The sequence below is a fragment of the Crocuta crocuta genome, unplaced genomic scaffold (assembly GCF_008692635.1).
Source record: "Crocuta crocuta isolate KB4526 unplaced genomic scaffold, BGI_CrCroc_1.0 scaffold458, whole genome shotgun sequence".
In the NCBI taxonomy this organism is placed as follows: Eukaryota; Metazoa; Chordata; class Mammalia; order Carnivora; family Hyaenidae; genus Crocuta; species Crocuta crocuta.
The window spans coordinates 395,045-410,321 of NW_027531908.1; the positions used below are offsets into that span (position 1 = coordinate 395,045).

General features: G+C 58.9%; 1 protein-coding gene across 1 annotated transcript in view; it reads right to left on the reverse strand.

The window, feature by feature from the left end:
* Positions 1 to 15,020, reverse strand: part of VAV2 (vav guanine nucleotide exchange factor 2) — a 51,687-nt gene extending 36,667 nt beyond the window's left edge. The window contains exons 1-5 of the mRNA XM_077774621.1: positions 15,015 to 15,020; positions 14,645 to 14,836; positions 14,307 to 14,550; positions 14,135 to 14,193; positions 774 to 1,064 (exon numbers count right to left, since the gene is read on the reverse strand). Of these exons, the coding sequence (XP_077630747.1) occupies positions 774 to 1,064; positions 14,135 to 14,193; positions 14,307 to 14,550; positions 14,645 to 14,836; positions 15,015 to 15,020 (792 nt within the window). The remainder of the gene's footprint in view (positions 1 to 773; positions 1,065 to 14,134; positions 14,194 to 14,306; positions 14,551 to 14,644; positions 14,837 to 15,014) is intronic.
* Between the last annotated feature and the right edge of the window lie 257 nt (positions 15,021 to 15,277).

The following is a 15,277-nucleotide window of genomic DNA, read 5'->3' on the forward strand; positions in this document are numbered from 1 at the left end:
TCAGTCACATTTCTCTGCATCTCCTGGCCTGACGCCGGGAGAGGGCAGGTCCCCCCAGCGTCGCCCCCTCCGTGTCACCCCACCGTGTCCCCCCCTCCAGGTCCCCCCACACCAGCTGGCCACTCCCACACGGGAGAAAAACAGAGATTTGCCTTTTGAGACATTCCCATTTCTTCAGCGAAAAGCATCAAAAAGCCTCCACAGTTGGCAAGTGCATCTGAACCAGCCCCGGGGAGCGCGGGGACGCAGGGGGCTTCGCTCGTCCCCTCCAGGCCCTCCCCCTCCCCATCCCAGGCCTGCAGGGCCCCCACCCTCCGCACAGCAGCTGCCCACAAGGAACCCGCCCTGCGGCACACTGGTGTCCTGGACAGCGTCAGCCAGCGCCCGTGGGAAACACGCATCCTCCCGCCACATGAAGGCGCACAGCTGCTGACTGAGCCACTGGGCTCCTCGCTCTGCGCACAAAGGAGTAAAGCGAGGCGCGCCGGGCGCATCCGAACACCCAGACTCGCCAGCAGAAAGCGCCTGGATTCCTGCTCAGTCCTGGGGGGGCAGCACGTCCGGGGTCCTCAGTGGCAGTGGTGTTACACCCTGGTCTCTTAGAATGTTCTGGAGGGAGGACTGGGCCCAAGGAAGGGGAGGAACCCAGGGGGGCCGGGAAGGACTGGGGTGCAGCCTCTGGGGCTCCCTCTGCCCTGCTGTGCCCCCCGCCCCGGCGGCTCGGAGCTCTGAGAGAAGGTGCTGGGCTGGGCTGCGCGCGACGGACGGCTCACCATGGGCTGCTGCACCTCCACCTTGATGATGTCCTCGTAGATGTCGTCTCCCTCGTGCTCGCACGGGACACAGTCGTAGATGTCTTCCCCCAGGTCATGCTCACTGCGCGGGAGAGATGGGGGGTCAGGGGGATGGAGGGCAGGTTCCGGCCACGTCTGCACGGGGACGCAGTACAAGGGGCCTTGCAGGGGAGGCACAGGCGTGGGGGGCCTGTCTCCCCAAGGCTTCTCGGAGTTTGAACCAGGCAGCGCGAGAGCATCCCATCCCCTCGTGCTGTGCCTGCCGCCCTTCTAGAAGGATGTACCGTGATCACACCCAACTCCTCCACCCTTTAGTCAGTACTGGGGACTCGCGCTGGAGGCCCAGGGTGAGTCACTGCCTGAAGAGAATTCTCGTGCGGCTAGTCACCCGGAGTGCCCTGCTCTGGGGCTGTCTCCGGGCCTCTCCCCCGGTCAGCCCAGGTCGGGGGGTCAAGGAGCAGAGCCCGCACCTGCCCGGTGGTAAAAGGAAGCAGAGCCAGTGGAGACGGACACGGAGTTTGGGGTGCAGCTTCCCAAACCAGTGCCAGGAAGTCACCACTCACTTTATAATACAACCAAACTTTGTTTCAGCGCCTGACCATGCTGATTCTCCTCTAACAAGCTGTCCTCTCCTACCCCCCAGCCCTGCCAGACGTGGGTCATGGGACACCTCCTCCAGGAGGCCTTCAGGGATGCCACCACCAGTGTTCTCATACAAAGGACATCCTTCCCGCTGCATCTCCCATTAGTTATTTTATAAGTGCCTGAGGATGAGCCCATTTCTTCCCTGGACAAAAGCCAGCTACTTAACCCCTTCAGATCACCCTTCCTGGTAGGCGGTGGGAGCTCAGCAGATATTTCACTGCTTCGGCAAATGAGCCAATCCAACTACGTGTGGCGGGGTTACTCTGTCCCCGACCCAGGACTGACTAGCCCTTCCGTCTGCTGTGGGGCCCGTCCTCAGGGCAGGCCGTGCTCAGAGGGCAGCTGGCCCCGGAAGCCCAAGCCATCCCTACATGTGCCTGGCCACCTGAGTCACAGAGCCTGGGCTCAAAGTGGCACGTGGCAAAGTCGGCTTCCGGAAGGCACAGAGATTCAGGAAAACACCTCCCCTCCCCCACGGCACCAGGTGGCCAGAATTCAAGGCGACCAAACGACAGGGGACGGAGAGAGAAGAAATGACACCCAGCAGCTCTTACGAAGGGTTTCTCACCCCGTGTCAGACCTGGCTTGTGAATATTAGCTGTCATCAGACAGGCGGGGACGGCCTGAGTTAGGGAGGAGAGCCTGTCTTCGGGAAAGGCCTCTGCAGCCAAAGCCCCAGGGGCCTCTCGGTGAGACTGGGCATGACCGGTCTGGGCTTCCCTCTGGGGGGACCTGGGGGGCCATGAATCAGCTCCGGACTGGATGAGACCCCCCACAGGCAGCCGATAGGCGAGGGGAGGAGAGGAGGCTGTGGCTCTGGGTACCTTGTTTCACTCCATGTGTGAGGAAGCCCGAAGCTGGCCACAGGGCAGAAGCTGGCTGGGGACAGGTCACTTGGCACTGGACTCGCTAACCACACGAACAGACACCCGCCCCCTGGTGAGCCCTGGGAGGCACTTGAAAAACATTTATGCCTTTTAACCTCACAAATCCTGGGAGGCAGAGAGCATCATGGCCATTTCACAGAGGACGGACCCACACTTAGGCCCCAGGTAGCTGGGAGGGGAGAGCTCGCCCAGGCACATTCTCTCCCCTCCGCCGGCCCTCTGCGTGGGTCCGGATGGCCGTCCTGAGGCCTCACATGGCAGTGCAGCGCCCAGACGGAGGTGGCAGAAGCCCTGCTTGGAACCAGCAGGGAGCGGAGCTGGGAAGGTGTTTGCAACTCACGGGTAAGAACGTACAGACTCCGAGGCTGGTGCCCTGGGCGGGCCTGAGGAAGGGCCCTCGTGTAAGTAGACACAAAGCACCTCCCTACCTCTCCAGACTCTGTCCCCAAAGGAAACACTCCGGTAGCTGTGCCCACCAGGTGACTGGGCATCCAGGCAAGTACTGTCTGGGTTCTCCTTGGTGGGGGCCCGCCCACCCAGATGCTTGTCCCGCGGCAGAGCGAGGCTGGTGACAAAGCCACTGTCAAGAATTCTGACGGCGCGTGACAGAGCAGAGACAGGGAAGCTCGTGTGGGCTACTAAGTAGGACAAGTTCAAAGGCAGCTGAGGCCATTCACACCGTCTGGAGACAGACCTCAGCTCTGCTCTGATGGGCCGGGGGAAGGAGGTGAGGGGCCCATGACAGTTAAATATGCCAAGAGCTGATGAGGTGATAACGCAGACTGAAAACAGGCCCGGAGAGGGGTCTCAAGGTCACCTGGTTCGGGGACAGCCAACCGTCGGCACAGGGGTCCCCCTCTTAGGCCCAAATTTTCAGGGGACATCCCAACGGACCCCCGGACTCCATCCCACCCTGCTCAGAAGGGAAGACCTCGGCACAGTCCCGCCTCGGGTCAGCCACAACCCGAGCTCCAGATGCAATTTCTTTGCTTTCGCCAACAAGCGCAAGGTGCTCTGTGGTAGAGTCGAGAAAGCCGGGGTGCGCGGTGCCAGGGACCTTGCCAAGACCTTCTGGATCTTCTGGATCCTGTTCTGCTGCCTCCCGGCCAGGTGGATCAGTCACCACACTTTCCTGCACTGAATGCCTGATGACGTGCCAAGCTCTGGACTTGGCACTGAGGAGCCTTCGGAGAAAACGAGGGTGGATCTACGGATCTCGGGGTGAAGCAGGCACCAGCCCCACTATGAGCCTAAGAAGAGCCGTAGTATTTTAAGGAGAAAAAGGGTGGTGAAGGCTGGAGAAATATCCTGCACAGGCTGGACCAGAGAGGATGCTTTGAGCAGCTGGCCTTTCTCCGCCTCCGCATTCCCTGACCACCTGCAAGTCTGAGCTCACTCATCCGCTCAGGCACACCCCACGTCTACAGAGCCCTGCCGGGTTTCAGGCACGGCCGCAAAGCCCACGATGGGTTTCCACCAAGTTTCTGCTACCCTTTCCACAGATCAAGACACACACACCCTTACTATACCCTTCGAGAAATGGATACCACCGTGTAACTCACACCCGTCCCTTTATAGAACATTCCCATCTGCCCCGAAAAGTTCCTCCTCTTCCTGATCAATCCCCTCCTCTTTCCCCGTGACCATCCTACAGACTATGCTTCTCCAAAGACTTGTCTTTCCTGTTCTCGAACTGGACATCCATGCCAGCCCGTGTTACGGTCACTTTTGTGGCTTCTTTGCCCCCAATTTCACATCTGTGATTCATCGATGGTGTTGCCTGCACGGCAGTTCACTCCCGTTTATTGCCGAGGACCAACCACTGTCTGAACAACCCACAATTTGTCCCCCATTCTCCTTTTGATGAACGCTTGGGTTGCCTCCAACTTTTTTTTGTAATGTTTGAGAGAGAGAGAAACAGAGACACGGTGTGAGCAGGGGAGGGCAGAGAGAGAGGGAGACACAGAATTGGAAGCAGGCTCCAGGTTCTGAGCTGTCAGCTCGAACCCCCGAACCATGAGCTCATGACCTGAGCCAAAGTCAGACGCTCAACTGACTGAGCCACCCAGGTGCACCGAATCTAAGCTACAAAGCTTATTTTTTCTTCTAAAAGCTATATAATTTCAGCTTATAGCCCTCTGATCCAGCTCAGACTTTCGTGTATGGCATGGGGAGGAGACTGTCTTCCGTTTCTCCTCAGGCATACCTGGGAGTTTTCAGGACAATTTGTTGAAAACTTTCTTCTTCCCACTGGATCGCTTAGATCTCTTTGGCCAAGACCAACTGACCACAGGAGTGCGGGTCTACTTTGGAATTTTACTATCTATCCCGTCAACCTATTCACCTTGTGCTCACGGCAATAGCACTCCTTTTTGATTAGTTTTTTTTTAATAGAAAGTCTTGAAACTGGGTGGTTTAAGTCCCGAGCTTTATTCTTTTATGAGACTGTTTAGGGCTATTCTAAGGTCCTCTTTATTTCTGTATAAACTTTATAATCATCTTGTCAATAAAAAAAATCAAAAACAAAAAGCCCAGCCTGCTGGGAGAATGAGCATCCTGACATTATCCTCCTCCAATCCATGAACATGGTATATATGCTGCATTTCATTCTCTTTCTCTTCTCTTTCTAGGACTCCAGTTACACCTGTGTTGGACCTTTCGGTCCCATGCGTCGGAGGCTCTGCTGGTAGCTTCCAATCTCCTTTTCTCTGTTACTTAAGGTGGACTGCTTCCACCGAATGATCTTCAAGTCGGCGACTCCCTCCCCTGCCATCTGTCGTCTTCTATTAAAGCAGATCCAGGGACTGTCCATTTCAGCAATCATGCTTTTCAGTTTTAACGTTTCCACTTGGCCCTTTTTAAAGTGTCTACCTCTCTGCTGAGGGCACCGATCTGTTCACTCGCTTGGCAGATACTTTCCTCTAAGTCCCTGACCACGTTTACAAAACTGCTTACGGTAACACCGAGTCTTCTCAAGGTTGGCTCCTTATTGACTTTTTCATCCCGAATATGACTCTTGTATGTTTCTTTGCAAGTCTGATGACTTTTTATTAGACATCAGACCTGACAAAGGACACATTACAGAGATTCCGTTATTTCTACTGAATACATGTTCTAGCAGACAGTTAACTGGACTCAAACTTCAAACTCTCTTCCCAGCAGTGAGCGGCCAGCCCAAGTGGATGCTGAATTCTGCTTCTGCCTGTTGTTGTTTTTTCTCCCCTTTTTTACTGGAAACCTCAGGGTCTTTCTTGTGTGGTGAGGTTTAATGGCCAGCCAAGGCTTTTAGTGGAGTAATAGATTGTGGGGCTCCTGTTCTCCGGGTCCCTCCCTTCCAGCATTCTCCTCCTAACTTTCTGGCCACTCTACCAGCCTCAATGTCTTTCCTCTGACACCTCAAGCCGGCGGGACTGCAGCTTTCTACTTGGGCTGGGAAGTGCCCTTGGGCAAAAGTTACAGACTCCCCAATCCCTCTCACAGTGAGCACAGCCTGCAGAACCTGGGGTCCCTCCAGGGTATAGTGACAGGACACCGTCCCCTCCCCCTTCCCTGTACTCAGAAGGGACAACACATCACAGACTAGGGCCCTGGGAACACACCCGGGGCGGTTACACCAACATGCATCCATTACCAGATTCTCAGCCTGTTTCCTTTCTCAAAATCAATAAAGAGGGGAATTCATTCACATGGAGATCCCTCTTTCCGCACCCTTTCCATTGCCTCTCTTCTGATTCACTCAGGGCCCTGCGGCTGAAAACAGGCCCCCAGACACCGGAGAAGAAGAGCTGTATTCTGGTGTCTCAACTTACGACAGAAAAATCTAAAAAATGCAGACACCGCCCCTTGTCTCTGCTGGGCAAGGTGTCTGTTGCCCAAAGCCTGCTGAGTGCTGGCAGGTGAATGGTCAGTCTGTAATGGCCTCAGTTTCCCCTTCTCTGGGGTCCTCAGCATACAGCGTGGACCACTCACAACCCTGCGCTGTCTACATTTATCTTTTTTTCACTTATGAAAATACTCTCCCAAATGCTGTTTATTTTTTTTTTATTTTTATTTTTTTAATGTTTTATTTATTTCTAGGAGACAGAGAGAGAGACAGCGTGAGCAGGGGAGGGTCAGAGAGAGAGGGAATCACAGACTCTGAAACAGGCTCCAGGCTCTGAGCTGGCAGTCAGCACAGAGTCCGACGCGGGGCCCGAACCCACGAACCGCGAGATCATGACCTAAGCGAAAGTCGGACGCTTAACCGACTAAGCCACCCAGGCGCCCCTCCCAAATGCTGTTTAATTCAGGCCAATGAGCACTAAGACATACAGGTTCATGCATATTACCTGAAATCACAAAACAGCGGCACTAGAACATCACTTCGTGTGTGCTCCATGTTATGGGAGAAGGGAGGGGAATAAACGAAAGAGCAAAGAAGTGGGTTTCTTCTTAATTAACACAAAATTATGAGGGCACCTGGCTGGCTCAGTCAGAAGAGCATGTGACTCTTGATCTCGGGGTCATGAGTTTGAGCCCCATACTAGGTACAGAAAGTACTTAAAGAAACCTTAAAAAAATTATGGCAGTAAAATCAAACATTTGTTTAACTCGGCAACTGAGAAGACACCTACCAGATTTGAGTGGTTAAATCAATACCTATCCTAAGACCGATTCTGTGCCAGCGACTTGACGAAGGTATCGACTCTATGCCGTGGACCTCACTGTCCAGGTGGGCAGGCTGACAGGGCAGCAGTTATGTCTGAGATACAGATGCTTCTAGAATGCAGGATTGTCATCTGCATGGGGTGACAGGCTCTGGGTCCCAACAGTTGTGTCCCTCTGGCCAACACTGGCACGGACGTCCCACCTGCACCTTGCTTTCTAGCAAAGGCATCGTCTCCAGGAGTGAGTTTCCTGAACGGGGTAGGGGCCAGATTACAAGTCTCAGGCATCTGTTGAAACAGATTAGTCTCTGTCATGACCAGCTGGGTCCAGTGCACCTGACGGCCGTGGGTGTCGAAGGAAAGGAAAAGGAGACGACAGATGTGGGGCTGGGGAGGGGGCGGAAGGCCTCCCGAGGGTCTGAGTGTCTGGGGACCCTGGCCTCTGGCTCCGGTGACAAGGCTCCCTGTGTGTCTGGCTGTGACCCAGGGCCTGGACACGGCCCCACGGGGGAAGGGGCCTCCCATCTGGGCCTGGCGCACTTGACCCAGCCCCAGCCCAACCGCCCCCAGTCCTGCAAAATCCGACAGCGCCTTGTGCGTCAGCAGAGGGCCATTCCGTCGGGCTCCGTTAGCTTTCGCGTCATGCTGTTCCAACTGCACCCTGATTCTGTGCCCATCAGTCTCTCGGGCCGGCAGAGATGTGCCTCATGGAGGCTGTAAGTTCCCAGAGGCTACACTTCATGGAAAAAACCAACGTCCCTGCCATGCTGGACTGTGTGCCTAACAGCCCTCGGTCAGCACCGGACCAGAGCCGACGGGTCCCCACCTCCTCAGGGCAGACAGGGGCATGCCGGGCCTCCATTCCTCGGGAATGCGACTCTGGCTAGTTCCCCCGACCCTGAGGCGAAGCAGTCAGGCGGGTCCTGGCTGGATCCTCAGCCCTGCTAGTTCCTGGCTCTGTCACTCTGGGCAGAAGAGCCTAAGGCTCAGTTTCCCCATCTGTGAAGTGGGAATAACCCCAACCCCCTGGTGGAACATCAGCCATGATGCAAATGGCTAGCTGAGGCCTAGCCTCCAGCAAGTGCTCTGTAAGCCACCTGCCTGCACCTGCAGGGGGTTGGAGGGGGGGTTCGATGGGGCCCATAGTTAGCACGGGGGCCTGCACTCCATAAACACCCCATCGGCACTAGATACGCCCAGGTTTTGAAACGTAAGAGGCTGGGAGCCCGGAGCCCAGGCATCAGCGCTGACCTGGGCCTCACGGGTTTCAGAGATGCCCCCCGACCTACAAGCAAGTCCAAGGACAGTGTGAATGGGGCGGGGACCGGGGGGGGGGGGATCCTGGACCAAATCGGAAAGGGCAGGTGAGCCTCGGGGCCGGCTCATGCCCCAGCGAGACCTGCCCAATCCCCCTCGGCCTCCCCAGCCCCCTCCCTCCCGTCGTTCTGCTCCCGCAGTCTTCCAGCGGACAGCTGCTCTGACAGATGCTAAATCCCGACAATTATTTTCGTCCTCACAATGGCCTGCTGCCCCTCGGAGAGGGTCGAACCCGCCTCCCCGGCCGCCTCCGACCCCGGGCCCCAGAAGCCTGGCCTGCCCGCCCCGATTTCGTTACAGAGCATCAGCTGCTGCCCCCGCCGCCCGAGGAAAATCAAAGAACAGCGAACAAACCCCCCACGTTCGGCCCCGGGCGAACCCACGTGTTTATAGCAGACATAAAATACAGAGCATCCCTGCTGACGGCACGGGGGTGCGCTGGCCCCGGGCTGCCTGAGGCCGGGGACACGGAGCCCGAGCTCCCATTAACTTGTGACTTGGAAACCGAATCAGACACCTCCTGACTCCACCTGCCCCGAGCAGCGGAGAGAGGGGACCTCCGAGCTGTGGGCTGGATGGCTGCTTGTAGGGACAGACAGATAAGGGACAGGGAGCTGCTTCCACGCGGCTGCCCTTCCCGCAGGTGGGGAAACCAGGGCCCAGAGAGGGCAAGACAGTCCCCCAAGGTTGCGAAGCCACGCAGGAGCACACCAAGCCGGGACCACGGCTCCCAGGGGAAGCCCCGTTCACCTGGCACTGTGCTCCCCACTGAAGCTCTCTCTTTCCTGGGATACTTCCTAAGCGGTACAAGGGCGTCCCCACCCCCTGCGCTGGGTCTTAAGGGTAAGGCCCAGAGGAATGGCCTGGGCCACAGCGGCAGACGGCTCCGGGTTCATGTGAAGTGTGCTGTGTGACCACAGGCAAGTCATCTACCCTCTCTGAGCCTTAACCTCGTCAACTGCAGATCGGGGGCAGGACCACCCACTTTGCAGTGGTGCGAAAGAACAGGGCCTGGCACTGAGGGACGGCCGCCCTGGTCCTCAGAACAGAAAGAGCAAAGCTAGGGGCCTGCCCACAACCACCGGGCGCATCCTCTGTGCCAGTGTGCAGGGCTCAGGTGAAGCTGCCCGTCCTTAAACGGGAGCTCAGCTCCGGGGGTGGGGGACAAACCCAGGGAGCCAACACTAACAGTGACAAAGATAATCCCGGGCTGCTTTTTAATCTTCTAAAGGAGAAAGACTTCATTCAGCAGAGTAAAGTCAGGGTGGCTTCTTGGAGGAGGTGACCTCTAGGCGGGGTTTTGTAGGATGCGGTTTTGTATTTGGTTACCTGGTAACGGCACACGACAGGGCTTTTTATGATGCAATCCAGGGTGTTATGCCTATTCAAGTGCCACTGTGTCAGGTATGGCTGAGCACAGGACAAATAACATTAGCGAGGCCTCGTCTTCACACTCAGAGTCTCAGAAGACGGTGTCAAGAAGCGATTTAGAGGGGCCTTCGTTAGACAGAAGGTGAACCTCTCCGTCTGGCCAAGTGCAGCTGATCCCTGCCTCCTTCTGGGACCAGGCTGAACATGCACATCTTGAAGGCTGCCCTTCCACACTGCACCCCCCTCCCCCCACCCCCCTGCAGAGAGGCCGCAGTCGCTGGGACAGCCGTGGTCGGGCAGAGACCGGGCCTAATGAGGTATTAAAATAAAAGCTCTCAGCAGCCTGCGCTCTGTCTGCCGGCCGGGACGCATGAATGTCCCCTCGTGCCGGCTCCGGCACAGAGAAGCAGCAGACTTGTTTCCCACGGTGCCGGGGGGCTGCAAGGTCACCAAAGCCCCAGGCCGGCCAGGGCAGCCCAGGCCCGTGCACGGAGAGACCGAGATGGTCCCGGGGTGCAGAGCAGGACATCTCAGAGCTGTGGGGAGCCCAGCGCGGGGCGGCCAGCCATGTCCATCACCAGAATGACAGGAAGGCGCTAGAGCCTGTGTGCCGGGCAGGGCTCAGACGGACCGCCCTCTGCCCAGCCTGTCCTGTTGCCAACTCTGGAAGGGTGGGGGGGGGGGCGGGAGGGGGGCTCAGGTGGCTTCTCCAGACCACGGGGACAGGTGGCTTGAACTTCCGTGAACTTGGGATAGTTTTTGGACAAGCTTTCTTTGCAGCTGGGAGAGGCGGCCGGGCAAGGATGGGGGGCAGGGGGCGATATGATGTCACTTGGGTGAAGGTCATGGTCGGGCAGTGACTGCTCTTCATCCCCTGCCCGTAAGGGACACTGGGGGGGGCAGGAGCACAGCGTCTGCCCCCACCCCTGTGCGCCCCACCTCCCTCCCAAGGACAGGAAAGACCCTGCTGCAAGATGTCCTTGTGCCCTTGAAGGAGCATCAGCTTGGGACATTCCTACATTTTACGCATCTTAAAAGATTACCCCACGGGCACCTGGGTGACTCTGTCGGTTGAGTTCAGCTCAGGTTATGATCTCACGGTTCATGAGTCTGAGCTCCGAGTTGGGCTGTGTGCTGACAGTGAGGGACCTGCTTGGGATTCTCTCTCTCCCGCTCTCTCTGCCCCTCCCCTGCTCTCTCTCTCTCTCTCTCTCTCTGAAAATTAATAAATAAACATCAAAAAATTATCCCTAGGGGAGCCTGGTTGGCTCAGTCAGTTACGTGCCCAGGTTCGGCTCAGGTCATGATCTCAGCTCCGAGGGTTTGAGCCCCGCATCGGGCTCTGTGCTGACAGCTCAGAGCCTGGAGCCTGTTTCTGATTCTGTGTCTCCCTCTCTCTCTCTGCCCCTCCCCCGCCTGCACTCTGTCTCTCTCAAAAATAAGTAAATTAACATTTAAAAAAATTATCCCAACAATGCGAACACAGCACGTTGAAAGCCGTAAAGTGACTTCAGGATTCAGCAAAGCACGCAGGGATAGGTTTTCGGATACATTCCGTCCCCTGCCGCGCCACAATCACACTTGTTTATGCCTGAAAATCACTCCGACCCCCAGGAAGCGAGGAGGGGGCAGAGCAGCAGGGGCTTCTCGGTCATAAAGCCGCGGCTCCTTCAAGTTCCAAGGGGGCCACACACCAACCGGCTGCTGCTTTCATTTCAGGGGTGGGGAAACTGAGGCCCTGAGAAGGATTTAACGTGTCTGGGTAAGACAGAACAGCGCCTTCGCCTCTCCTCAGGCTGGAACACGCAGGTGCTTGCCAACACGCCAGGAGTCAAGGGCACTGTCACCCGGGCAACAGAGGCCCCTGGAAAGGACAGGCAATGTCACGGAGCAAAGCCAGAGCCCCGGTCTTGAGCCTGGACAGCAGAGCCCAAGGCCATACGCTCCGGGGTCTCAGGAGGCGGCCCTTCTAGTCGGAGCCGCACATGTCAGGGCACCGCGGCCTCCCCGCCCTCCCACAGAGCTCCCGAGTGGCTGGCCGGACATCCGTCACTGTGGAGCTTGACACCCTGTCCCTGCCTCCCACCCCCGTTCCCCCGGCAGGGCTGCTGAGCAGAGGTGTCCTGTGGCTGTGACCCAGCCGCCCACCCCGGCCTCATCTGGGGCAAGAAAACTCTCTGCAAACTCCTAGTTCCAAAGCACAGGGAACATGTACTTCCAAATCCCAAAGCTGCCATGTCCAAGTGTGGGGGGTGGGGGAGAGAGACCCGGAGAGCACAGCCCCTGCCCTGCAGGGGTGGGGGTGGGGGAGAGAAGACCCCGAGAGCACAGCCCTCAGGCCTACGCACGGGGAGGACCAGGAAGAAGCCGAGGGCCTCTCTCGCCAGCCCTGTGGTCAGTGATGGTGCCCCAGGAGCTGGAAATAGGCCACTTAAGTGACAATTATTTCCTGTTAATGTTTTCAACCAGCTGCTCTATTACTTGGTCACACAGGATTCAGTGATCTAGAAGGTGAGCTCGGAGCGCATGGGCGCACAGCGCTAGCCCAGCACCAGCCGTCCAGACGTGGGGAGGGCTCCGCACCGGCTCCCGGAACCATGTTCTGGACCCGAGACCTGTGCCGCCCACACAGGGGCCACCAGCTGCACGTGACTACGAGCTCGCGGACGCGGCGGGTGAACTGAGCTGTGCCGTCAGCGCCACACGCGCCACGCTGGCCTTTGTGAAGCACCAGAGAAGGCAAATAACAATGGCTCTCGCTGACCACACGCTTTGGGTGCGTGGGGTTAAAAGCACATTCCTACACTTAACTTCACCTATTTCTCTGTGTGTTTTGATGCGGCTGCTGGAAAACCTATGGTCACACGTGTGGCTTGTGTCCCCGTTCTCCTGGACGGCACTGCCCCAGCCATTTGGAAGCTGGGGGGGGGGAGGGGGGGAGCCACAATCTCGGTGAAACGGGCAGACAGGGCCCCCGGTGTGCCCACGGGGCGCTGTGCCACCCACCATCACTGACGGTCTTCCCGAGGCCGATCCTGATGCCGCGCGGTACGCAGAGGGAAACCGAGGCACAGAGGTGGGTAACTTGAAAAGAGCACGTGAGGAGGTGACAGAGCCGAGGCTCCCAGGCCCGTCGGACGGGACAGGCTGTGCCGCCGGCTGCTGACGCAGAGCCTCCTGCTCCCGGCGGCCGGGCTCTCCCCGTGGAGCAGTGTCCTGTGGGCTGATGCCACAAGGCTCTCAGTAACCGCCTGGGGACACTGGGGACAGCGAAGGCTCTAGACGCCCCCAGTGGGAAAGACCTCTCTAAGGTGTGTTCCCAACGGGCCGCACACGGGGGACCCCATCTCTCCTCCAGCAACGCCAGAGGCAGCCTCGCCCCCTCCTGCAATCCTCACCACACTGCCCTGAAAGGGCCTGTTCGATATACGGGACCCCACCCTCCGCCGAGCCCGGAGTCGTAGGAAGCAGGGACGGGTGTCCCTCCCCTGCCCCCAGCGCCTGGCCCTGAGCTGACACACAGAAAGCGCTGCTGTTCAGTGGTAACTGAACACACACGTTGACCGCGGGAATGACAGGTGTACATGGGGCCACGGGCACAGGGTGGCCCCTCACCGGCGCCCCGAGAACCACACCAGTCCCCCGCGGGGAGCCGGCGTCTGACAAACTCAGACAGCTGCTAAGTGTCTGAGGTCGGGGCGGCCGGGAGGGAGGGCCTTCAAGGGCACCAGGTGGTTATCACTTTGGATGCCCGGCCAGGAGCCCAAGGCCAGGGGTCAGATGCTCCACTCCAGATGTCACGGCCTGCTCCCTGCCGCTGTCGGGCGTCAGCCCGGAGCCCCGGCCCCGGCCTGGAGGACTCGCAGCCACCTCCCGTCCCCCGGCGGGGCCAGGCAGGAAGCGGCAGGTCTGCCTGTATCTTGTAGATTGCCATCATGGGTAAGTATCAATCCCGAGCCCACAGAGGCAGGAGGCGAGGGGAACGTGCTTCTCGGTGAAAGGAGGAAGGGGAACAAGCCTGAAAAACGTATTAAACTAGAAGCAGGGACAACCGCAAGTTACAGACGCAGAGTCATCCCCCGTCCCCGTAATCTAGGATTTGCGTTGGCAGGGACTGCATTCACCGGGAGCTCAGCAGACTAAGGGGGCGCACTCTTAATGTCATTGCCTCCTTCTCTGAGCAGCAGCTGCGTGGCCCTCGGCCACAGCTGACCCTGCAGGGCCGGACCACCTCCTCGAGAAGGGCCACCTTCCCAGGCTCCTAGTTGGCCCCTGGGGCCCCAGGACACTGAGGCCGGGCCTGGGCTGCGTGAGGTGCAGCAGGAAGGAAGCAGGCACAGTGATGCAGGGTGGGCCACGGAGAAGGGGGTGGGCGCCCCTGCGGCTTCAGGTGACCCGGCCTCAGCCCCTCACCCACCCTTTCGGGCCACGAGACAGCCCTGAACCCACAGACCGCTCTGCTTGTGGCCTGTACTCCAGGGGCCCTGCTTCTGGAAACCCCAGCTCTCTCCACGGCCAGCAGGAGCTGGGAGCCTTCCAGAACACAGAGGGAGGTGTGAGGTGAAGACACGCTCATCTGAGATCTCATGGACGCCTGCCTTCTCCCTCTGGCCTGTGGAGCCCGAGCGGAGAGGCCCTGCCCAGACTTCCCCNGCTGCGGTAGACATCATCGTCGTTCTCTGCGGTCTCCTCCGAGGGAAAGGGCCTGCGGAGAGACGAAAGGGGGGTGAGCAGGCCGCTAGGCCCGGCCGGGTCTGCAATGCTGGGCTCCTGTCTGCTCCCGCGGAATCGGCACGTGCGTCGGGACCAGCCAGGACCCCAGGTGTCAGGGGTGAGGACGGCCGCGCCCAACTTGGCCCTGGGACGCCGACGGTCACTCTCCGCGGGCCCCTGCGGCCCTGTTGGCAAATGAAGGTCAGGGACAGCAGGGAGCCTTCTCCCGTGTGATGGCGCCGGGGTCCCCGGGTGCCCCCGCGTTTAGCACCGGCCGGAGCACCGCCAGCACCACCTCCTGGAGGGCAGGGCACGGGACAGGGCTCTGGTGGGGGACGGCGGAGCTTCTGGGACAGGCGGGGACGGGCATGCAGTGTGGGAGGCTGCCCCCGGCCCGGGGCCTGGCTCCGCTCAGCGCAGGCCCGCCTGGCTCAGCTGCCTTCCTGAGGGCCCCGCCTCCCTTCTGGAAAGGGAGCCACGGGGCATGAGCCCCAAAGGGGCACAGCAGCCTCTTCAGTGTCCACTTGATGGCCACACCGAAGTTCCCTCCCTCCTGGGCCACCCCCTCGGTGCCACAGCCGGGCCCCCAGCGCCTGCCACGCTCCCCTGCCCTCTGGTGCCTCGAGAGCCTGTGTCCCCACCGACATCTCTCCCCCTCACCTCCTCTCTGTCTCGTGAACTTGCGTCCACTCCCCCAGTGGAACTGCTCCTGACAAGGGTGGCAGTGACCCTGACACGGTCGAATCCAAAGGCTAATTCTGGGGGTGGGGAACCCCAGCAGGGGGTGCAGGATGGAGTTCCTGCAGGGGGCGGGTGTAGCTCTGCCACCTGGACAGGACATGGCATACTCGGGGCAGGGGGAAGTGCTTCTTTGCTGCGGGCCTTGTCAGGGCCTTTCACATCT